This window comes from Euleptes europaea, chromosome 16, assembly GCF_029931775.1.
Source record: "Euleptes europaea isolate rEulEur1 chromosome 16, rEulEur1.hap1, whole genome shotgun sequence".
Taxonomy (NCBI): Eukaryota; Metazoa; Chordata; class Lepidosauria; order Squamata; family Sphaerodactylidae; genus Euleptes; species Euleptes europaea.
The window spans coordinates 34,776,959-34,801,243 of NC_079327.1; the positions used below are offsets into that span (position 1 = coordinate 34,776,959).

At 45.4% G+C, this 24,285-nt stretch overlaps 2 protein-coding genes across 2 annotated transcripts in view; one reads left to right on the forward strand and one right to left on the reverse strand.

Annotated features, from left to right (window-relative positions):
• Positions 1-24,285, reverse strand: part of GABRB3 (gamma-aminobutyric acid type A receptor subunit beta3) — a 237,345-nt gene that overhangs the window by 166,128 nt on the left and 46,932 nt on the right. The gene's annotated exons all lie outside the window — the stretch shown is intronic.
• Positions 7,648-24,285, forward strand: part of GABRA5 (gamma-aminobutyric acid type A receptor subunit alpha5) — a 71,872-nt gene continuing 55,234 nt past the window's right edge. The window contains exons 1-2 of the mRNA XM_056861730.1: positions 7,648-7,772; positions 24,170-24,282. Of these exons, the coding sequence (XP_056717708.1) occupies positions 7,687-7,772; positions 24,170-24,282 (199 nt within the window). The 5' untranslated portion in view covers positions 7,648-7,686. The remainder of the gene's footprint in view (positions 7,773-24,169; positions 24,283-24,285) is intronic.

Genomic DNA, 24,285 nt, shown 5'->3' on the forward strand with positions numbered 1-24,285 from the left:
TTATCCTGCCTGTGTTCCAAAGCACCTGATATAATAGGCATGCTCCTCTGATCCTGGAGAGAATAGGTATGCATCATGACTAGTATCCATTTTTACTAGTAGCCATGAATACTCCTCCATGAACATGTCCACTCCCCTCTTAAAGCCTTCCAAGCTGGCAGCCATCACCACATCCTGGGGCAGGTAGTTCCACAATGTAACTATGTGTTGTGTGAAGAAGAAAAAGTAAATGAGAGCTATACAGAGTAGAGGCACCAAACTAAAGCCCATTTGCTTTCAAAAGGAAATTGGCATGGCTTGCATCCTTGGCTAACAGAGAATGGATAATATTCACCCGTCAGTTCTCCTTGGAGCAAATGGACAGGCTGTCATATGGAGATGACCTTGGCTGTCTTGGGAGAGATTGTTATGAAAAAGTGATCTTTGCATGTGTATTTTAGAAAAACAACGGTTTTCCTCCCTAACAAATGCATTTCATTTAGCTTACAGCAAATTCTGTAGTTGCACTTATTAAGCCACCATCAACAGGTGACCCAATGCCATGGAAGACAACATTGCTATAGGCTTCCTAGTGGTACGGTGCAAAATGTCATGGTGGGGAGAGGAAAATCTGCACCTGCTGTGTCTCTTTTATATACTCCGTAAGGATAGATGAGCCATGCCTCCTTCTGCATGTGGTCATTCTTGTATAATATACGCATAACAGCTGTAACAGTGTGCACCGTTAGCAGCTTTTGCTTGTCACGATTCTCATGCTGTCAACATCAATAGGATTTTAGCCACAGATCTCAGCAGAGCTGTGGTTTGCACTTGAACTTGTAACTAGTTTGTTGAGGGTTGGCTGCCAAAATGTATAGCCAATGGTAGACATAGAACATGATTTGTGGGGCTTCCCCACCTCAAATAAACTGCTTCTTCCATAAAAATGGGGTGGCCTCGTTCTGAAAGTGTACTCCCATGAGTCTGCAAATCTTTGCCCCACTTTTTATGTTCCATGCACAGCTCACAAGGATCGGACTCATCACATAGGAAGGCTCTACATCAACATGGCTTCTTTCCAAAGGCTCTTTGTATTCACAGCTAGTATTTATGTTCTGCTAAAGAGGACCAATATTTATATTTCACTCAGTGGATCCACGTAAGGACCTGTTTATTGGGGCTTATTGAAGATGCATGGATGCCAGAAGCAGTTTAAGGAAGGAGCCATGCTGCCTAAATGATATATGTAGCAGCTCTGTATACTCAGGTGAAAAAGGAGGTGAGGCAGATTATGAAAGTAACACCAGCCGCATTGGCAGGCTGTGATGTTACTTCCCTGTCAGAAAAAGAACTCGCCAATTTTTATGGAAGAAAGTGCCTTCTTGAAACTGCTTCATAAACTTTTAACCCAGGTGAGTGACCGCAGCCTCTGACTGAAGAAAAGAATTGAGCTCTCTGGATGCACAGAAGTACCCTTTTATTCCAAGGCCCTGACTTCAGAGTCAATAAATGCTGAAAGGATGAGTCTAGGATGAATCTATACAGACGGTCAGCCCTAGCAAACTGAGCTCTGTATAACAGTGTAATCCTGCAACTGGAAATAGTGAAATTTATTATAACAGACCTCAGCTTTCTCCTCTTTATCCATGCCTAGCCACCCCGCCTTTTTGTGCCGTCAAGTCACAACTGACATTTTATGTGCCGTCAGGTCACAGCTAACTTATGATGACCCCATCGGGTTTTCAAGGCAAGAGACATCGGAAGGTGGTTTGCCATGGCCTGCTTCCGCGTCACGACCCTGGTATTCCTTGGAGGTCGGCCACCCAAATACTAACCAGGCTGACCCTGTTTAGCTTCTGAGATCTGAAGAGGTCAGGCTATCCAGGGCTATCCGATCAAGGTGCCTAGGCCGTAGGGCTTCAAGAATAACCTGGAACACATGAGGCCAAAGCCAGGTGGCTTTCTAGTGCAAGCACTGAGGGTGGGACTCTAGTGCAAGCACTGAGGGTTGTTCTTTGCCTTGTCAGCAGGAACAGAAGGACAAGTGTCATCCTAAGCAGAATTACACCCTTCTCAATCCTTTGAAGTCAGTGGGCTTAGAAACGGGGAGGGTTTTTTTTTGGATTGCACTATACATGTTGAACATGTGAAATGCATGAAATTTAGGGTTTCTAACCTCCAGGTATTAGCGGGAGGTCTCTTGCTATTACAACTGATCTCCAGTTAATAGAGATCAGTTCACCAGGAGAAAAATGGCCACTTTGGCAATTGAACTCTATGGAATTGAAGTCCCCTCCTCAAACCCTGCCCTCCTCAGGCTCTGCCCCAAAAACTTTCCACCGGTTGTGAAGAGGGACCTGGCAACCCTAGTGAAACTGCATAGATCAATATAGATCCAGATACACCATGGTGCAGAATTCTGATTTCTTTCTCAAAGTGCAGTTGTAACTTGTAGCCTATTTCTGCAAAATGTTTCAGAAATAATGTCCCTACTTTCAATAAGACTTAGTTTCTAGAACGTGTATTTTTTATTACAGATATTTTGTTAGTCTTTAAGGTGCTACTGGACTCTTTTCTACTGCTACAGACAGACTAACATAGCTACCCATCGTGATCTGTCTTTATTACAGAGTTAGAAATATTTGGCCTGTAATGTCTATTTCTGCCCTGACCTGGATGGCCCGGCTAGCCTGATCTCGTCAGATCTCAGAAGCTAAGCAGGGTCAGCCCTGGTTAATGTTTGGATGGGAGACCACCAAAGAATACCAGGGTTGCTGTGCAGAGGAAGGCACTGGCAAACCACCTCTCTTGCCATGAAAACCCCCAAAAGGGGTCACCATAAGTCGGCTGCGACTTGACGGCACTTTACACACACACAGTGTCTATTTCTATTACAATTTTATCCTGCCATCTTTCATGAATGGCCTCCATCTGGCTCCTCCATATGATCCTCACAACAACCTTATGAGGTGGGATAGTATGAGAGAGAGTAACTGACCTCAAGGTTATCCAGTGAGCTTCGCAGTCAAGAATGGATTTGAAAGCAATCCCCTCTCCAATCGTAGTTTGCTACTCTGCCCTCTCCATCACCTTGCGCCACAAGATAGCCTTCTGTTCTGATATTCTGAGAGTGTGATTGGCACTTGTCTCACCAGACTCAGATTTGGACTCCCTTCTTTGTACACAATGAAACATGTCTCTTTTCATGCCTCATCTGAAGGTGCTGCTGTAGTATCTCTGCACGCGCGTGCACACACATATTCTGCTGTTATGCAAAACCTGCAGAAACGTAACTGGATAAAAAGCTGTAGGAAGCACCATGACAGGGGAACCTGAACCAAAGAACATGACATCGCCCTGAAGGAGACAGCTTGATGGGGAGCCAATTGTCCAGCCCGTGTCAAGATCCACTCAGTCACCCTCCCTGAGTTCAAGGAGTGCAAACTATATTCTGTTTTAGTAGCAGGAGTTATGCCTTCTTAAAATTCCTGCATTATCTTATGGTTTACCCCTTGAAGTGGTTTCAACATATTGCACTGTTCATGTGTGCACATAAAATGGTTTATGTGCACATGTAAACTGAACATATAGTACATGCATATGATAATTATAGTACATGCATATGATAGTATAGTGTATGCATATGATAATTATGTTTGCAATTATGCATTATACAGGTACCCATCCCAGTAAACCAAGATCGGCCTTGGTCCCAGTTTTACTTAAGAAGCACTCTGCTGGATCAGACCAGTGGTCCATCTAAACCAGCATCCCATTTCCCACAGTGGTTTAGCAGATGCCCTAGAAGGGCCACACCAGCGAACAGGAGCCAAAGCTCCTTCCCTTGCTGCTGTCGCCCAGCAATGGGCATTCAGGGGTATAATTCCACCTCTGAATATGGAGGTCCCACATGGCCATCATGTCTAATAGCTCTTGACAGATCTTTCCTCCGTGAATTTGTCTAATCCCCTTTTCAAGCCACCTAAGCAAATGATCACCACCATCTCCAGTGGCAGCAAGTTCCACAGGTTAATTGCACTGTGTAAAGCAGTGAGGGTCAACACATGCACCCCAACGGCGCACCCCACTTGCAGTATAAGCCTAGGTATCTGTACGCTGAATTCAAGGGAACTTCTTTCCTAGGAAGAGGCATAGGATTACAGACTAGGGGCTGCATACATTTGCCGCTGGATAATTGATGCAATCTACCTTACTCACAGTGTTCTTTTGATGACACGAAAGAACCACAAAGCATTTCAAACAGTGAAAACTAAATACAGAGCTGTTCATAAGCAGCAGGAGCGTAATACATTTTATTAGGGCCATCCAAAATGTCGCAAAACAGCAAGCCATCTTCAAGGTTCCCAGAAATCTTTTTATCAGTCTGGTTGCTCAATGGGAGTGTTTCAGGGCAAAACACAGGAGTCTGCAGTCTCCACCCCCCCTCTTTTGTATTGACTATCCAAGAGTTCAGGGAAACTCAAAAGCTTAAACAGAGCTTTGTGCAATTCTGGTGACTATATAAAAAGGTGACTATGGTTTCTGATCCCCCCCATGGACCAACACACCTAAGCACAATTTAAATGTATCCCTAGTGCAGTCAAATTTACCCAGACTCTTGGGGTGGGGGGAAATCCCCTGCCCAGCACAAGAAGCAAGAGCCTCCCTACTTGGAAGTGAATCCTATAACTCATCCCCTTCAGGGCCGGATTTAAGTTTGATGAGTCCCTAAGCTATTGAAGGTCATGGGGCCCTTTATATGTCCAGCTGTCCTTTGTCAACAACAAATTGTTGCTGTTTTTTGTGTGTTGAATGTATGCTATATGGTAATTTATGGAACTAAAGCCATTTGCACATAACAAAATATGTATTTGATCAAAGTAATTGTTGAACTGAAATACAATTAAGAAGAAGTATATTAATAGTGAATGTACATCCAGTTTTTTTTTCCCTTTAAATTTTTTTGGGGGCCCCCAAGAGAGTGGGGCCCTAAGCTATAGCTTCTATAGTAAACCCGGCACTGATTCCCCTTCCTCTCGGAATACCCCTTCCTAGAAACAACACCGTTCAGGAAAGCGCTTGGCTCCGCGACACCTCCTGCGCTCCGAAAGGGACGCAGTGATTGATTGATAGGGGCTCTTTCCGCCGCGCGTGCAGCGGCCTCTGCTGGCGGCCCTCGGCGTTGCAGCCGCCGCACGCCAAGCCGAGGAGAAGAACACATGAAGCCGCCTCCTACTCAACGGGACCCTGGGTCCATCCAAGTCAGTATTGTCTACTCAGACCGGCAGCGGCTCCCCAGGGACTCAGGCAGAGGTCTTTCCCATCACCTACTCCCTTGAACTGGAGATGCCGGGGATTGAACCTGGGACCTTCTACATGCCACCCACAGCCCCTCCCCATGACTCTCCAGGGTCTCAGGCAGACCCTTTAACTAGAGATGCCGGGGATTGAACCTGGGACCTTCCGCATGCCAGGCAGATGCTCTACCACTGAGCCACAGCCCTTGAACTGGAGATGCCGGGGATTGAACCTGGGACCTTCCGCATGCCAGGCAGATGCTCTGCCACTGAGCCACAGCCCCTCCTCCAGGGTCTCAGGTGACCCTTTAACTGGAGATGCCAGGGATTGAACCTGGGACCTTCCGCATGCCAGGCAGATGCTCTACCACTGAGCCACAGCCCCTCCTCTGTGAGGGATTACATGGGAAAGACTAAGAGGGAGGGGGCGACAGGAGGGGGGGAAACACCCCCCCCCAAAAAAAAACATCACACACACTCACACACAACGGCGAGACCGGGGAGGGGGGAAGAAAAGGGAGGCGGGGGGGGGGGAAGGCCAGCAGCCTCGGGAAGACGGCGCATCGCCCCGACAGGCTTCCCTTTCTGGGGCTCGGCGGGCTCGGCGGCGCTACCGCCCGTCGCTGGGCGATCTCTACGCACCTCGAGGCTTGGGATGGGCAGCGAGCCCGGCGGCGGCGGTAAGGCGCGCGGCGTCCCTGCTCAGCCCCGGGCAGCCGGAGAGGAGCTGGCGGGGAGGCTTGGCGCAGGGGACGGCCGGCCGGCGGAGGCGAGGCGGAGCAGGAGAGCCGCGGGGGGGGGGGGCGCCCTCTCTTCCTCCCTCCCCCCCGGCCCCAGGCGGCGGGGGGGTGGCCGGGGCCTCCCGCCGGGGGGGGGGGCTCCGCGCTGGCGGTCCTTTGCGCGAGTTTTGCCGGAGTTGGGCGGCTGCGGCGCAGCGGCGGCGACTGCAGGGCACCCGGGGGCTGCGGGTAGAGCCGTTGCCTCGGGGTCGGGGGAGGGGAGGGGGTGCATCTGGGGAGGGGGGCGAGGCGGGGGGGGGGGCGTCCGCGGGGCTCCCGGGCTCAGAGCGGCGGGGAGGGCGGCTGCGGCTCCGCAGTGCCCTCGTTCTCCGGCCAAGAGGGGGGATCGGCGGGAGGGCGAGCCTCCCCAGCCGGGGCTTCTCCAACGCGCCGGGGTTGGGAGGCAGGGAAACACCCAGGGGGGAGAGGGCGAGGGGTTCCCCTGGACTGCCCCGAATTGACTTCCCCTGCGCTGCACTTCAGTGCAAATGACCCCCCCCCCCCACACACACACACACCACCACCACCAATAGGGCTGGGAAGCCCATCTTCTTGCTCTTTTTGGCCCCCCTGGATATTTCCAGGGATGGATGGCCACCACGCCACTTCCCGAAGGGAAAAAAAACCTGCGCCCGGTCTTGTTCGGTGGGGAGAGTGTCTTGGCTGGCTGTGCAGTGGGGTTTTTTTTTTTTTTTGCGTGGCCGAAGGAAAAGGAGCAAGAGTTCACTCAAAACTGCCCAAAAAGCATCCTTTTACTACATTTTTGAAACCAAAAACTAAAAAAAAAAAACTTAAAAAAAAACAGGAACCAGAAAGAAGGGGGGAGGATTTTCCTACAATACAGTCACGATTCCTGGTTTGAATCAGGCAGGCAGCCTTCCAAGGATGAGCGGTTAATCCTGCAAGCGGGTATCCTTGCCATGTCTTCCCCACAGCCCTTAAGGTGTTGGAAAGGAAATAGGCCTTTGTTTTGGTTTTTTTGGGGGGGTGACCATCTTTATATTGACACCTTGAATTTCAGGAGGTGTTAACTAGCTTCCTTAAAAAAAAAAAAGCCACCCGTAAGACTGAAGAATGGCTCCATTGATTCACAACAGCAAGGATTTATTTTTAAGGAAAACCTAAGTACCTTTTTTTTTGGTAATTTTTGCCCATTGGTTTTGTAATGGGTTTGTCAGCTTGAACAATGTGATCAGTTGTCTTACTTTCCCAACTGATTTGTGGATCGGATGTACCTTTTGTGTCAATATATCTGTGGGAAGCCAATTAATTATGAGGAACGAGCTGAACCAACAAAATGATCTTTGCTATGCTAGAGCTCCCATTATCCAAGCCGTTTGGGACATCTTGATTCACTGGTGCGCCCTTCGTGAGTAGAGAAAGGCTCCCTCAACCAACCTCCTTAAAATCCTGCTTCCCACCTACCCGAATGTTGGGTTAACTAAATGCTTGGACTGCCCCTTGAGCAGATTGAACAACCGGTGGCTTATATCTTGCTCGAGATCTGACCATTTTGATGACTTACCAACGATGGGCATTTCTCCACTTTTTCCCCCCTGCAGCTTCAGAACAAAAGTGGTGAAGATACACTCCTGCAAAGTCGACTGCGCCTAGTAATATTTTCACTGGGAATGGACAATGGGATGTGCTCTTATTATATCATGATCAAAAACTGCTTCCTGCTCTGCATTTCCATGAGTTTAGCCAGCCATTTTGGGTAAGTTTACTTCTTGGTAATTTCCCCACCCCAACCCCAGGCCAATAGACTCCACTTTCACAGAGGCTTTACATGCTTTCTTCAGGATTTTTATATACTATCGAAAACCAGAAGCTATTCCAAAAGGAACAAAGATGCTTCCTTCAGAGAATCAGTGTAGAGCAGAGGCAACTGGGAGAGATGAAGCAAAGTATCAATTTCCCTATCTGTGAAATAGCAGTAATCTGAGCCTGACATTTGGGGGTGTTTGAAGACAAATGAGTTACGAATTATGAAACAGAGGAAAAGATCTAAAAATGTTGGTGTCTGCTATCCTTTTCAGCATATCTAGGTGTATAGTAGATACTGGGATGAGGAGATGAGCCAGTCAGAATTCTGGCCTTTGGGACTCTGAAGCGTTAAGACTGAACAAGGAAACTCCGTGCATGTTTGACTTGCCCATCTGTTTCCCTTGCTATTGCTGTAACATTCAGGGGAGGAATTCATGCATCAGCAAGATGCAAGTGTTCCTTGTGTACTTGCCTACCTCACCATAAGGTAAAATGCACAAGTCCCCACCTTTGCATATTTCCTAACAGCAGGATGCTCTTGCTCATCAACTTTTTGGTCCGGGGGCAAAGCAGCTCCCGGTTTCTGAAACTGTCAGCCCAACACTGCAGGCCACGAATGCCTCCAAGGCGCATACTTTTTCCTGACATAAATCAGCACCTACGGCTATAATCACGTTTTACAAATCCAGAATTGTGTTCTGGCATGCTAGTGTCGAGACCACAGTGGTCAGAATCGTGCACCTGATGGAAAGGTGGCTGGTGGATTTCAGGCTCTGTGTTACCTGAAGGAGCTGGAGATTGTTATGAGCACTGATAGTGGAAATAACTCCTTCTATTTAACGTTTGACTATGCAGACAACTCAGTAGGTGGCCTTAAGTGGCAAGTTGCTCTCTCTCAATTTGATCATATAAAATAAGCTTGATATGGAAATTATAGTGTTCTTGTTCTGGTTCCTGAGAAAATGTATATGAAGGGCTTAAAGCACCCTAAAAGCCTTCAATCAACAAACAAAAGCTGTGCCGTGCCTTTTATAAAGATCAACTAAAGTAACACATCACAGAGTGACAGTTTTTAAGTTCTACTCTTAATAAGGCTGGATGTTTAAAAGCAGGGGGAAAAGGGGGGATCTTTCTGATCATAATCTTGAGGCCTTTTTTTGTCAGCATTCTATAAAGAAAGTTTTGCTGACTTCAGAGGGCACAGGGTGTGGGTTAGTATCAAGTTGGTACACTGGGAACAAGAAGCAAAAAATAGAAGCCATCCAAATAAAATCAGAACAACCAGTAAGTGATAAGATGTCTCTTTAAAAAGGTAAAGGTTGTCCCCTGTGCAAGCACTGGGTCATTACTGACCCATAGGGTGACGTCACATCCCGACGTTTACTAGGCAGACTATGTTTACTGGGTGGTTTGCCATTACCTTCCCCAGTCGTCTACACTTTACCCCGAGCAAGCTGGATACTCATTTTTACTGACCTCAGAAGGATGGAAGGCTGAGTCAACCTTGAGCGGGATACCTGAAACTGACTTCCATCGGGATCAAACTCAGGTCGTGGGCAGAGCTTTTGACTGCAGTACTGCAACTTACCACTCTGCACCACGGGGTTCTTAAGATGCCTCTTAGGGCTTTAGAAGTACTAACATGGGCTTTAAAAGTACTGAACATATTCATCATCATCACCACCACCACCACCACCATACTGTTCTGGAAATAGGTGAGTTTTTCTTACCTCCTCCTAGTATTAGACCATTAGTATTAAACCATCATTAAACCTTCAATGGGAATATCTTAATCATGTGATATGAAGGAAAATATTTATAATTTAAAACACACAAAAAACCCCAGACTCCTGGGTTGAAGCCTCTGTTAAGCTGAATACATTTCCCTGCTTCACCCTCCAGCTGCAGTCTTCTGTTGCTCCTGAAATTGTGGCCCTCTTTGGGTCAGAGGACCCCCAGGAACATCATGGCACTCAAAGTGGGGGGCTGCAGTAAGAAAGGAGAACTGACAAAAATTGCTCTTCTTGCATGAGCAGGAGTGCCTATTCATAGCAGAGTTAACTGTGTGTGTGTGTGTGTGTGGGGAATCCTATTGCCTTTTAAATATCAATTGTATTGAAAGCAATTTTTGTGTGCTGGTCAGTTTTGGACAAGGTACAGGGAGGCCTGGGCTCATCTCCCCATTCTGCTATTAAAATCACTGCATGGCCTTGGACTGATCACTTCCAGCCTAGCCTACTTCATAGGGTCGTTGTGCATGCTTCTTCTTGCAGGAAAGGCAGGATAAAAACCAAATTAATAATATAACCTCCCTGCTGATGAAAAACAGAACTTTAATTGCAACAAGAAAGGTGATTCTTTATTTTAAGAAGGAACATAGGTAATGCTCCTAATTTCCTGACAGCTCAGCCAAAATTTTACTATATGAAAACAATTTAACAAAGACAAATCCAATGTTCCAGGTAACAGCTGAACATTTCAACCCTGCTTGGCCCGATTGGCAGCATCACTTGGATGCTTCTATGTCTTGCAGAGTTCTGAGAACTAGGAGGGAGAATAGGGAGAAGCAGTAGGCCAGCTCCCATTTCTATTACTATCATCTGCATATAGTAGTATTAAAGGGATGTTAGGCGCTGCAAACTCATTTATAATCTCACTCAACTGCAATTCCCAGGATGCATGGCAGGTAAATCAGTATCAAATCGATGAGGGGTCTGTTTTTGCTTTAGGCAAGTCAGGGTAGTCAAGATACAGAAAGAAGTCCTGTTACTTCCTTTGCTACAATTCAATTGTCAAAAGTTTCTGTTGTATTTGTTGCATTGAACATAATATTGAGCAAATTGTTATTATGTGTAGGTTAACCTTGGAGACATACCTACAGATTCCAGATCTGAAAGCGGATCTCAGAAAAATCAGGGACAATAGTTGTTTACTCTAGCCATTGAAGTCCAGACAAGAAGCCATTGGTTTGTAACTATAGGCAAATAAATGATGACCAGAAGTTAAGAACTTCTGAGCTCTGAGAGGTTGGTGATGAAGGAGGGGGAGAGAAAACAAACTTTTCTTTTGCCCTCTGTTTTGACAGTTCTTTGTCTCATCTTCAATATAACTTTCCTATCCCCGCCCCCCAAGGAAGACATGTATAAGCAGGCCTTCCTTGGAAACTTGTACAACTTCCCACTGGAGGATATGTAAAAGTTTGAATACAGACAAGATGGAAAAGTACTGAACCTGGAAGTGCCCGGTGCTTGCTTGCACTTCCTGCTCATCGTGCAGTATCGCCCCATCCAGGGCAAATGTAAAAGCAACTGAATCAGCTTTAGGAGACTTGTTTGGCAGGGGCAGGGGCTTAGTGGTAGAGCACCTGCTTGGCGCGCAAAAGGTCTCAGGTTCAATCCTTGGTGTCTCTAGTTAAAAGGGTCAGGTAGTAGGTGATGTGAAAGACCTCAACCTGAGACCCTGGAGAGAGGCCTCCCCTCTAAGTAGGCAATACTGACTTTGATGGACCAGTGGTCTGATTCAGTATAGATAGGGTTGCCAGGTCCCTCTTCGCCACTGGCGGAGCCGGAGGAGGGCGGGTTTTGGGGAGGGGAGGGACTTCAATGCCATAGAGTCCAATTGCCAAAATGACCATTTTCTCCAGGTGAACAGTTCAGTTGTAATAGCAGAAGATCTCCAGCTAGTATCTGGGGGTTGACAACCTAAGTATAAGACAGCTTCATGTGTCCGTTTTAACCAATTGGTTTAAACACGAAGATCCATGGGTTTGTAATCTGGGGTCGGTGAGCAGGCCTCTCAGCCATTCTCAGTCGAAGGGAATGAAGGAGAAAGGAAAGCTTGCACCTGAGGCACTTCAGCATACCCTGAAGTGGGGTATCTGCCAGGGCCCAGGTCTTCTGGCAGGGCCCACACGCCTCCTGTGTGACTTGCCTGTGGGCCCTTTCCCCGCTTGCTGGTTTGCAAGTGCTCTGAGGTTATAGCCGTGGCACTCCCAGCTGCACACACTACCCAGTGTCGTTGATGGAAGGTCATACAGGTGGCTTGTGAGAATGGGCAGGAAGTATGGTTGCCAGCTCCGGGTTGAGAATTACCTGGAGATTGTGGGGGTGGAGCCTGAGGAGGGTGGGGTTTGGAGAGGGGAGGCACTTCAGTGCCATAGAGTCCAATGGCCAACGTGGCCATTTTCTCCAGGGGAACTGATCTCTATCACCTGGAGACCAGTTGTAATAGCAGGACATCGCCAGTCACCACCTGGAGGTTGACAACCCTAGCAGGAAGGGCGATATGAACGGGATCCTGGTAATGGGCAGAGTAGGGGAGTGGGGCCCCTGAGTGTGTGTGTGTGTGTGTGTGAAGTGCTGTCAAGTCACAGCCGACTTCTGATGATCCCTTATGGGGTTTTCAAGGCAAAAGACTAACAGAGGTGGTTTGCCAGTGCCTTCCTCTGCACAGCAACCCTGGTATTCCTTGGTGGTCTCCCATCCAAGTACTAACCAGGGCTGACCCTGCTTAGCTTTTGAGATCTGACGAGATCAGGCTAGCCTGGGCCATCCAGGTCAGGGCGGGGGCCCTGAGTACCCTCTGGAAACTGCCCTTGATCTAAGGCACAGAATTACTTCTCTTGGGTCAGCTGATTTCCGGGACCGGGAGGATTCTGGGCTGCAGAGCGCGTTTCGCTTCCGTTTGTGTGGTGCCAGGGTCTCAACTCCAGTTGCCTGGCGTTCCTTCCTCTGGCCAACAGCCTGGGTGGTGTAGGAGCGGCAAAGCAGCTCCTGATCTGCCGATCTCCCTGTTGGAGCTCCGTGGCACTCGGCAATACGTTATCCTGTTTCGAGGCTAGGCAAAATTATCCATGTGAGTCCGTTCAACGGTTATGATTCTTCCTGCAAGTCAGCAGTTTCTAGATATTAAACCTTGTATCGTCGTTGTTTTATACTGCAGATGTAAAAATGAGGTGGAAACGGGTGGCTGTTCACAACAGGGCATGCGGATATTTTGTTCTGGACCCATCCTAATTCTTTGATTCTATAGAATACCTTAATGAAATGGCCAGAACCAGGGAAATTACTCCTCTTGGTATAGCGTTTCATTGAATCATAACAAAGCATGGTGTTTTTTTTTTGTATTGTACCAATTCAGCAGAGCGAGGCCGTCATTCTGTAGCATATACCATTTGTCCTTAAGGTTTTTCAAAAAACAGTTTTAAAATTGATAAAAGTCGCTGGGGGGAAAATATCCCTCTAACCAGCTGCAGAAGCTCCTAATTCAGTGCAGTGTTGACTGTAGCCTGTTCTGAGGCTTAACTGTCTGGGCATTGCAGGGGTGTCTGGAAGTGTGCATAATATAGCAAAGCAATGCTGTTCGCGTTGGAGTTGAAGTTTTAATAACCAGCTTGCGATGTGTTTGGGGATTCCTGAGCGGTGCCATATAAATCTCCATAAGGCTTGGTCCAATAATATTAAATAGCATTTTCACTGTCGCCACTTGACACCCACAGTTGCTGTTTGTCACTACCAGGCACTTCAGTAATTACTTTTTGCTGTTCATTGCATTTTGCAAAAGTTGTAAACAAAGATTAAAGTCCCCTCTGCTACAAATATGTGATATTTCTTAGTCCTTATAGAATCCAGAGGGACCTCTTTATTTCATAGGATTCTGTGCAGCTGAATTCTTTGCAATCCACCAGGATAGTCGCATTGGCCAAGGAGCAGCATATAAATCCTGTACATAAATAAATCAGTAGTTCGGCAAATAGAGCTGAAGTCAGTTCATCATACATTTGAACGCTGGGAACGTTTCAACACTCTGGCCATTTATGCTTGGTAATGAGCAGAGCGTTCCAGCCTGAAGTGCCCTGCAGCTTTTTTTTGAGTTTGGCACGTTGAACTGTCATTCAGGAAGTGTCTGCGAAGCTGGCGCATACCTACCTTGCGTTTCTTAAGAGCCCCACTAACGCGACCTTTTGTGTTTGCTCCGCCCTCGCTGCGACGAATCCCCTCAAAGAAGCATGCAACATTCACAGCCATGCGTTAGCTATGCAATCGGGGGTTACTAATGGAAGGAGCAACGGAGCAGGCGAGTGGGGGTGGGGGTGGAATTTCTCCTTTTGCGTCGGGACCGTGAACAAGCATTTTAAAGGTCGCATTTTTAAAAAACAGCTTTGAGCGAGCATCAAAATTGACCCTGTATAAATGGCCTCTGAGTTTTGAATGGTGAGTGATTCTCGAATATATTGAAGAGAGCCCCTCCCCCAATTCATTTCATTTCAGCGTTAGTTTTCCTGTTGTCATGAATTGCACTACAAATTATTAATTTAACTCTATTCCTTGTCAGGAGGAAAAGCTCAATATAGTATATAAATATTTTGGAGAGTACTTGGTTTTGAAGAACAGAGAAATATGTTTTGTGGACTACTCGTTCGCCTGAAATCCATGGCCAGATTAAACACATTACTCCACTACCATCACCTTTACACCAGAGTTAAAACCTTTCTGACAGACTCAGGCGTCCATCCCTAGTGTCCCATAAACAGACACGCTCAGGCAGGTAAGCAATGCTAATTTATTAGGAGCAAAAAGACAGATTAAAAGAAGCTGACTGCCTCTCACACAGGAGAGGTTGCTAATGAGATCTATCCAGGTAGGTTACAGTATAAAAGCCTTCTAGGCAACAAAGTAAAACAAAGGGTGAAAACGCATGGTCGCTTTATCCTCCTTTAATCCTAGTTTTGGGCAGGATCGAACGCACATTAGGCGAAACGCATGCTTCGATCCTGGCTGAATCCTGGCTGAAACAGGGATTAAAGGAGGATAAAGCGACTGTGCGTTTTCACCCAAAGTGAAACCACAGTGCAGTAACTACGAGATAACGGTTCCCAGAGAATCGCAGACATAACATGGGCACATCTGTGATAAACAGTACACAGGACTTGCAGCATGAGAACAAACCCTTGACCAGCAGCCAGAACCTGGCCTTGACAGGAAGCCAGACTCTGGCCTGCAATTGCCAACCCCCTACTCCAAAGGTAGCAAAAACCTGACACTTTCCCTCCCAGACCTTGAAAGTTCATGTAGAATCTAAAACTCAGGTATCACATACAGATATCTGATACTGTTTTTTAATTAAATGTCAGAGATGGGAGTTCATAAATAAATGCAGTTTAAATGAGAACTTTGTATTTGAGAATTTAAGAGAAATTCCCCACAGAATTTTTTTCAGTGCTACTAGAAGTGTTTGAGCTCAGAGGCTGTTACCCCGTATGTAGACAAATTATTATTTATTATATTATTAAATTTATATCCTATCCTCCCCTGCATCACACAGACTGGCCGTTACTTTCAGGACAAGAAACTGATATCTTTGTGCAATGGGGTGCATCATTAGATAAGGTAAAGGTCCCCTGTGCAAGCACCGGGTCATTCCTGACCCATGGGGTGGCGTCACATCCCGACATTTGCTAGGCATACTTTGTTTGCAGGGTGGTTTGCCAGTGCCTTCCCCAGTCATCTTCCTTTTACCCCCAGCAAGCTGGGTACTCATTTGACCGTCCTCAAAAGGATGGAAGGCTGAGTCAATCTTGAGCCGGCTATCTGAAACCAACTTCTGGTGGGATCGAACTCAGGTCATGAGCAGAGCTTGGACTACAGTATTTCAGCTTATCACTCTGCGCCACGGGACTCCTTCATCATTAGATACACTTTCTCTATTAAAATGAGCAGGATGTGAGATGCAGGCACCTCACAGGCAACAAGGACTTTCTGTGTACTGGGATCATTGCATCCACAAGCAAGAACGAGCAAAAATTAACATATTTATTTAGGCATCTCCTTTATGTGATGCATTGCCCTCCTTGTTTTTTGCTGCAGCAATCCAACACATTTAGCCACTCTAGGATTTGCATAGGAGCTTCTGGACCATCTATGGGAAATTGAGTTTTTGAACAGGTGCCTGAGTCCAGCAGGCCTGGTCTAGGGATGTATTGCACGTATCAAGCAGATGTTATGTGGGTGTAACCCTCGTGGCATCTTGCTGCATGCCAAAAACAAGAGCAGAGCTGTTACTTTGCCTTCTGAATTCAGAAGTAGAGATCTGCAGGCATTGCAGAAGCGGTGTGGTTTGATTTGAGTATCCCCAGTTCAATTTTGTCTCTCCCTTGTGAGAAAGCTCCTGCAGGTTTCTTTTAACTTTCACAGCAGATTCCCTTTCTTTGCACCAATTTTCCCCCTATAAGACTGATGCATTTTACAACATTATTTGTGGATCAGTTACCAGTTACCCTCCCATTTTCGTGCACAGTGTCTTGATTCCAAGTCGCCACCCAGAGTGGTTTATACACATTAAGGATTTAAGGAAGACATCTGACTTGCTGCTTTATAGCAACGCAGACCATTGGCCATGTGAGCCCAGTATAACCTTTGCTGAGTGGCAATGGATCTTTCTTTCAAGCTCAGATGACCAAGGCCCGTCAAGTCCAGCAGTCTGTTCACACAGTGGCCAACCACGTGCCTCTAGGAAGACCCCAAGCAAGACAACTGCAACAGCATTATCCTGCCTGTGTTTCACAGTACCTAATATAATATGCATGCTCCTCTGGTACTGGAGATAATAGGTATGCATAGGGTTGCCAGTCCCTCTTCCCCACCAGTGGGAGCTTTTATGGGTGGAGCCTGAGGAGAGAGGGGAGGGACTTCAATGCCATAGAGTCCAATTGCCAAAGCAGCCATTTTCTCCAGGTAAACTGATCTAGATCGGCTGGAGATCAATTGTAATAGCAGGAGATCTCCAGTTAATACCTGGAGGTTGGCAACTCTAGGTATGCATCATTACTAGTATTCATTTTGTCTAGTAGCCATGGTTAGCCCTACCCTCCATGAACATGTCCACTCCCCTCCCCTCTTAAAGCCTTCCAAGTTAGCAGCCATCACCATATCCTGGGGCAGGGAGTTCCACAATTTAACTATGCGTTGTGTGAAGAAATAATTCCTTTTATCTATTTTAAATCTCTCACCCTCCAGCTTCAGCAGATGACCCCACATTCTAGTATTATGAGAGAGGGAGAAAAACTTCTCCCTGTGCACTCTCTCCATACCACGCATAATTTTAAAGACCTCTATCATGTCTCCCCTTAACCACCTTCTTTCCAAGGTAAACAGCCCTAAGCATTTTAACCACTCCTCATGGGGGCAGTTGCTCTAGCCCCCTGATCATTTTGGTTGCTCTTTTCTGCACCGTCTCAAGCTCTGCAATATTCTTTTTTAGGTGTGGTGACCAGAACTGTACACAGGATTGTAGTCTCTCTCCAAGTGTGGTCTCCCCATAGATTTGGTCTGTCTCTGTCAGCACGGATCCGATCAGTGTATATGTGAAGTCGGGATTTTTTTGCCCCAATCTTCTGCTTTAGATATATGATTTAGTGTGAGCAGATGTAATTGAGGGCATCCTGCCTTTAACAGGTAGTATAGAAGGGGGAATTTCCAACAGGTACAGCTTTTCTGTGCTGCCAACCTTTGTGTCTCTGTGCAATGTGCAATTAGTTACCATCTCAAATAGATTTCTGTTTATATTTTGCACCTAGTCACAGGCTAGTTTATGTCTAACATCCAATACTTGCAGTGAGATTTCCGTTTGCCTGCCCAGCCGCATCAAGATTCTTGACCGTCCATTCTAAAATTACAGCAACAGTAATTGCTGAGACTTTTTACTGATCCACCGACACAGATGTTGACCGTCTATCCTACTTCACTCGTATTTTGCAGTGTTGGATATTGAGTTCTTTCGAACAGCTCATAGAGTCTAATCGTGTTATTGCTCCTGTGTGTATGTAGTGTCTTGTTCTACATTGCATCGTTTGTCAATTTGTTGTGCGATTGATTTGTATATATTATAACCTTGTGCATTTTTGCAATACGTTGTGAGCCTATTACTGGGTTTTTGTGTGTGTGTGTGTGAGAACCTCCAGGTAGTAGCTGGAGATCTCCCGCTATTATCTCCAGCCGATAAAGATCTGTTCCCCTGGAGAAAATGGCTGCTTTGCCAATTGGACTCTATGGCATTGAAGTCCCTCCCCAAACCCCGCCCTCCTCAGGCCCACCCGAAAAACCTCCCATTGGTGGCGAAGAGGGACCTGGCAACCCTATCTCAGACAGAGCAAGTGAATTCAGCCACTCCGCTTCCACCTTTTCATCCTGCATGTGTGAACCAAGTTTGAGTCTGGTCTGTGCCAAGAGGGAAGACTGCCTGGGAATCCTAAGTATTCTCTTTCATTCTGTGCAAGAAAGGCAGGATGTAAATATAATAAAGAAGTGGGAACCCACAAGGACTTACAGGGGATATCTCATTTCCCCTCTCCCACTCCTTCCTGTTTCCCTTCCCTGAAACCCTGCAGATCCTCTCTCCTTTTCCTGTTTCCTTCTCCCCTTCCCTCCCAACAGCCAACCAACAAGCCGTTTGGTCTTCAGATTTCCCTCCCACCCCCAGCAACCTTTACCTAGGAAAACTATGGCCCAGTTGTATGGTTCTGGACACTGGGCCAGGCCCACTTGCATCATAGGAAACCCCCCTCAAGGACTAGTGGGGCGGCACCTCACTTTATCCCCCTCGCCACCCTATTTATTCTTTCCTCCTAGCAACCCCCGTATCCTCTCTTTCCTTGCTCCATTCTCTTTATGAAAAACTATTGTCTTCTCTAGTTGCAGATCCTTTTTAAAGGAGGTATTTTAAAGTTTGTGTCTGTGAAGCAGATTTCTTTGGAGAAAGGATCAGGGTGAAGGTGGGGGACTGAATTTGCAAAGAGTTTTGACCAGGACTCTGTTGGTAGGAAACACTTTCCATCCCGGCAGAGGCTTGCACTTCCTGTGGTTTGAGATCCCTGCCTCCGGTTTAGTGATATATGCATCCCAGAACTATTAGTGAAAAGAAGTAATTATATCAGAATCTACATTTAATGATGTCAAAAGCCATCAATCAGTTTTAATCATAGATCTGTAAGAAGCCCATTAGGTCAAGTAAGATTCTTCCCTGTGGAGTATTTGCTAGAGTTTTAAATGTTTCCAATCAAGAGCTTCCAGAACATAATAACTTCAAATAGTCTAAGACTTCTTTCTTGTCTGACCAAACTATTTTTTATGTGCTTGAATACATCAACCCCACTATGGGAAACCCAGGATCAAATCTAGATTGCTCAGCCCTAAGGCTCATTGGGTGACCTTATGCAAGTTGCTACCACAAGCTATCTTATGCAAGTTGCTGTGAGGCCAAAACGTCTCTCTCAACACCTTGGAGGATGCAACTGTAATATGCACCATTTTTGAAAGCCCCACAGATCACTTCTGCCAGCATTTATGAGCAAATATTAAAGTTAGTTTGCTCCTCCTCCCGTCTTATTTAATGCTACCCAAACTGAGGCTAACTAGATATGCCCCAGCATAGTGAGTTGAAATCTAGGACTGTGGAATAGCAACCAAATGCCAGTTTTACAAACCACGTGAAATCATGAGCTTACATTTCTCCCCAGCAAAATGAATCACCTCTAACAAAGTGAAAATTTTCGAGTGGATTGAGACAATTATTTGAGATAATAACTAATATGTAGTGAAGTCACTACAGAGTGACTTACAGTCTGTGACGCATCGCAGATCAGTGACAAAATCCCAATTCCTGCCCTAGTTATGCTTTTGATGAGAAGATGAGCTGAAATTTTGTGTGACCTTGTGACATTTGGAGCATGCATGTGACTTAAAGCATGCCAAACAATATTAGTTTATATTAGCTTTACTGCTTTGATTACTACCTCAGATATAACCTATCTATTCCTTTTAAATGTATACATTCCATGCACACATGATATATATTCTAATGGAAAGGGCTGTCTTGTCCCATATGAACCCACCCATATACTCCCGTCATCTTTGGAGGCCCTGCTTCTTTTGCCCCTGCTGTCCAAACCTAGATGGGTAGCAACCCGAGAAAGGGCCTTCTTGGTCGTGGCACAAAAACTTTGGAACTCCCTTCCCAGAGAGATTCATCTGTCTCCCTCCATCAGTGTGTTTCACCAGTGTACCCCCAGTATTCTGGCATACCCCCAGTAATGGTTACTGGCCCCCCTTCTAGTGTTGTTTACTGTATGTGTTTTAACTGAATTATTTTATAATCTTAACTTTATTTTTAATTTTTTAAATGTTTTAATGTTTTTGGTTCACTGCCTTGTGGACCCTGATTGGGTGGAAAGGCTGCAAAACAATGTTTTAAATAAATAAAAGTAAATATTAAGAAGTCACAGCTTCTTGTGGCTTTCCATCATGTGCACATGCAGTGGAATATACATATGTGTGATCATCACATATGATGTGCTGTCCATGAGTTTTGTACTATTGCATACAGGAATGCTTTCTGAGTAAAAATAGATAATGGGTCAAGCAGCTCATAATAGATTTTTGAAATGGCACAATTTTTAAAAAATGCACTATTTTTACTTAGCAACTGGAAGTGATTTTAAATAGCAACTATATGAAGTTTCAAAGCAGCAGTCGACCTATATTCCTGTGAGACCCTGAATGCTTTCAGAAGAGCCTAGCAGAGCTGCTGTTTTTTCCTTCTGCACTCAGCATTAACCACTGGTTCTACATTTACCACAGACTTTCACTCAACCATTAAAGAGCTTGGAATCAGTTTCTAAAACAGGCTAATTCAGACACTGAGCTTTCTTCTGAGACAGGAGAACCCTGAAAAATTAAAAAGCAAACAGCATATATTCTTCATAAGCAAACATGCTGAATGAAGCAAATGTTGAAGTAATTCAGTTGTGCAATTAGTTCGACTTCACTGAGACCATAAAAAGCAGGTAAAATGTCCAGCAAAATGAAATCGGGTGTCAAGACAGGACGTGGAGTAAGCTCAGTTGATCACCAGGATAGGCAAGCCCTTTCTGTCTCAAGCATCACTGTCTCTGTTACGCTCCAGTCCAGTTTGACAGATTACACTCTAAGCAGATTTTTTCCCTCCAGTTATATACTGGGAATTAATCAATAACAAGGCTTGCATTTGAAGCTAAATTAGGCTCTAGAAATTACTGGAAAGTATTGTAAGATCCAAAGTTCTTTTCCTATTCCTGTTGTTGTAAAGCTTCTCCCCCCCCCCCTGCCCCTTACGGGCAGCTTTAAATAGAATTGAAATTATACCAAAGCTCTACAAAGCAGTAATAGTTTGTGTAATAGAGGCGAATTTGCGGGCATACTCCCAGAAAGTGTCAGCTGGCCAGGTACAAAACAATGGTAGATGTCCCTTTCTAAATAGCTCCTTGGATCCTTTATTTGATTGTATTGTGCTAGCAATACATTACATAAGCTAATTTCTTGCAAGCAGAAAGGGAGTAGAGACAGTGCTGGGCACGGCAAGAATTAGGAACATTCTTTGGTCTTAATTTCCACTAAAAGATAAGTTCAGTATCGGTTTTCCATGCACTGGAAAAAAAAATTCAATGTGTCCTTTTACTGCTTTTAAAGAAGAGAAACTGCTCAACAGGATTCAGCTCTTCCATGTTTAAGCATGGCTAGTGGAGTTATAAGTACTGCCGTTTCTTTTCTCACCTGTCTGCATTCGCAGGCACGTTCCCTTCTTTAAAAATTCTTTTTTAAAAAATCAAAATTTTAGCACTTCAAATGCCTTTATATCTAATTTTGAACATAACCCCGGAGCTTGGCTCAAAAAATCTGTCCAGTAAGGCTATGAATAGATAGGAGAGATGTTTCTAAAAATCTGGAACTTAAAAAAAAAAAAAAAACCGAAGGATTTTTTTTTGGTCTGCACTTCCACTGATATCACAAGTCAGACAAAAATATACTAAGATCCCACAAGATCACAATCACTATTACCACTAGGCATCTTAAAATAGTAAGATTGGACTGGGGCAGGGGGAGAGGAAACAGGAGGAGGACAAGGCATTGAGAGGAGACAATGGCTGAATGGAGAGGGAAGGAGAGTGAAGTGAAGGAACAGAGGAAGAGAAGGGGAAGCAGCAGGATGGGTATGGTGGCAGCAGGGAGAAGATTTTATTTTCCCTGCAATGCTCAGCAGGTCTGTCCTTTTCAGCTGCCCTCCAAGATTGGAACATGGTGGCTGCTCAGTTCTCCAAGCATAGCCCAATTGCAGCAATCCTTGTGAAAGCTGAAACACTCTGGGTTTCCAATTGTCATACATCGAATTCCTGGGATGGCTTCATCATGCAGATCCAGAAATCCTCATAATGGGGCCTCCCAGAGCTAAAAGGCATGTTTTCATAAAAATCTAAAATTATTTTAAAAAACAACAACCTGGGAGGACTCTTAAATTGTAAAAGTGATGGCAGTTTTTTTTTTTTAAAAAAATGAAATAAAAACAGAATGCTGATTGAGATATCCCGAGACTATGTTGCAAGATCTTGGTGCCCATTTTTGGATTGCCAAACAAGGAGGCAGCTTGAAGGGGGGCAATGACGGAGGAGTGGGCGTTCCCCTTCTCCACAAGCCCTCACAGGTCCCCTGTTTGTATATAATATGTGTACTATGGAGCTGTTATTTTATTTATATATTTGTGTGTGTGTTGTGTGTGTGTTAAGTGCCGTCAAGTCGCTTCCGACTCATGGCGACCCTATGAATGAAAGTCCTCCAAAATGTCCTATCTTTGACAGCCTTGCTCAGATCTTGCAAACTGAAGGCTGCGGCTTCCTTTATTGAGTCAATCCATCTCTTCTTGGGTCTTCCTCTTTTCCTGCTGCCCTCAACCTTTCCTAGCATGACTGTCTTTATAAATTTATTTATTTACATTATTTATAGTCCACCTTTCTCACTGGGATTGAGTCAATACAATCAACAAGATGGGACATTCGATAAACAATGAAATAGGATTTGGGTTGTAGATCCAGCCAGAAGTCTAAAAGCCAGAACTTAGAAGATTAGGGGCTAACATGCTGCCCCAGACACTGGGCTACATCTTGTAAAACCGTAGCTTTACATACTGGTGATTCGACTAGAGCAGGGGTCCCAACCTTTTTGAGCCTGTGCACACATTTGGAAGACCTCCCAATGTTTTCTCTTTATGCTCTTTAGAGTCTTATGACTGCTGTAAGTATAGCAAAGGAGGAAGCCAGGCAGACCAACAAAACATCTAAACATTTGTTGAGGAACATGGTGGAAATTATAAGAGAATATTTAAAAAGAGAAAAACATAAGAGAAATGTGTTCTCCATTTTTTTTAAAGTCCAGTCTTTTTATAGAGGTTTAAAGCAGGGGTGGGGAACGTCAGGCCCGGGGGCCATTTAAGGCCCACGAAATCATTTGGTCCAGCCCTTCATGGGTCCTGGCAGATCTCTAGCTCAGAAGGATCTAAGACTGGCGATCTGCCCCCCTCCCGCGGACAGGAAGATCCTCTATTCAAGGGGGATGTGAGTTTGTTTTGCAGAGAAAAGGGACCTTTTTCCCCCTTGAAGAAGAGTCGTTAGCTATGGAGCTGCTAGGACCACCCAAGAATATAGGAGGCTAATTTTAAGTTGATAATTTTGTATGGCCCACGAATGATATTGCAAATATCCAAATGGCCCACCCCTGGTTTAAAGAGAGAGTTCCTGTACTTAGGCTGCAAATCCAAGGCCTAGTTCTTGGAAGCAGAAAGTTAAGGAGGCAAATCTGTTTGTGACCTGAGATATCAGATTGCATTTGATCCACAGGGCCTGCCTGCAGTCCCAAGTGATACAGTCCTCAAACAGATTTAGGACCTCATCTCCTGTTTATGAGAACAAAGCCTAAGGTCCACACACATGGAAAGGGCTGGGAAATGGAAGGGGTGCAGAAATAATGTCATATGGGAGGGTCTGGGCAAAGGAGGATTCTTTGAATGCTTACTCAAGATGGTGGTAGATGTAGTCAGACAGATTCTGAAGTGGAGAAGGAAATTATGATACAGGGTACTAAGGAAAATGCATATAGGTAAGCTAAAGTGGTAAAAAATCCCCTACAAATAATGGAAAATAGCTGAAATGTTAATTTTGTCTGTGGGGAGGGAAGGCAGCATGGTATAGCCCAATCACATCAGAAGTATGAAGCTAAGCAGGGTTGGTGCTTGGATGGGAGACCACCAAGGAAGGGTCTGCAGAGGAAGGCAATGGCAAACCACCTCTGCTTGAAAGCCCATTGCTGGGGTCACCATAAATCATGGCAACTTGATGGCACTTCAAAATTACATACCGGTATGTAATTTTGTCTGCCTTCCTCCTTCGCAAGCCTTTAACGATCCCAGCCTGTTTGGTCATGAGATAAATAAAATTTTAATCCTTTATCTGTCTTTACTTATATCTCTTTCACTTCTACTTTTCAACAGCTTCTCACAAATGCCAACACCTTCAGGGAAAGATGACAACATCACCATATTCACCAGAATCCTGGATGGTCTCCTGGATGGATACGACAATAGGCTTCGGCCAGGCTTGGGAGGTA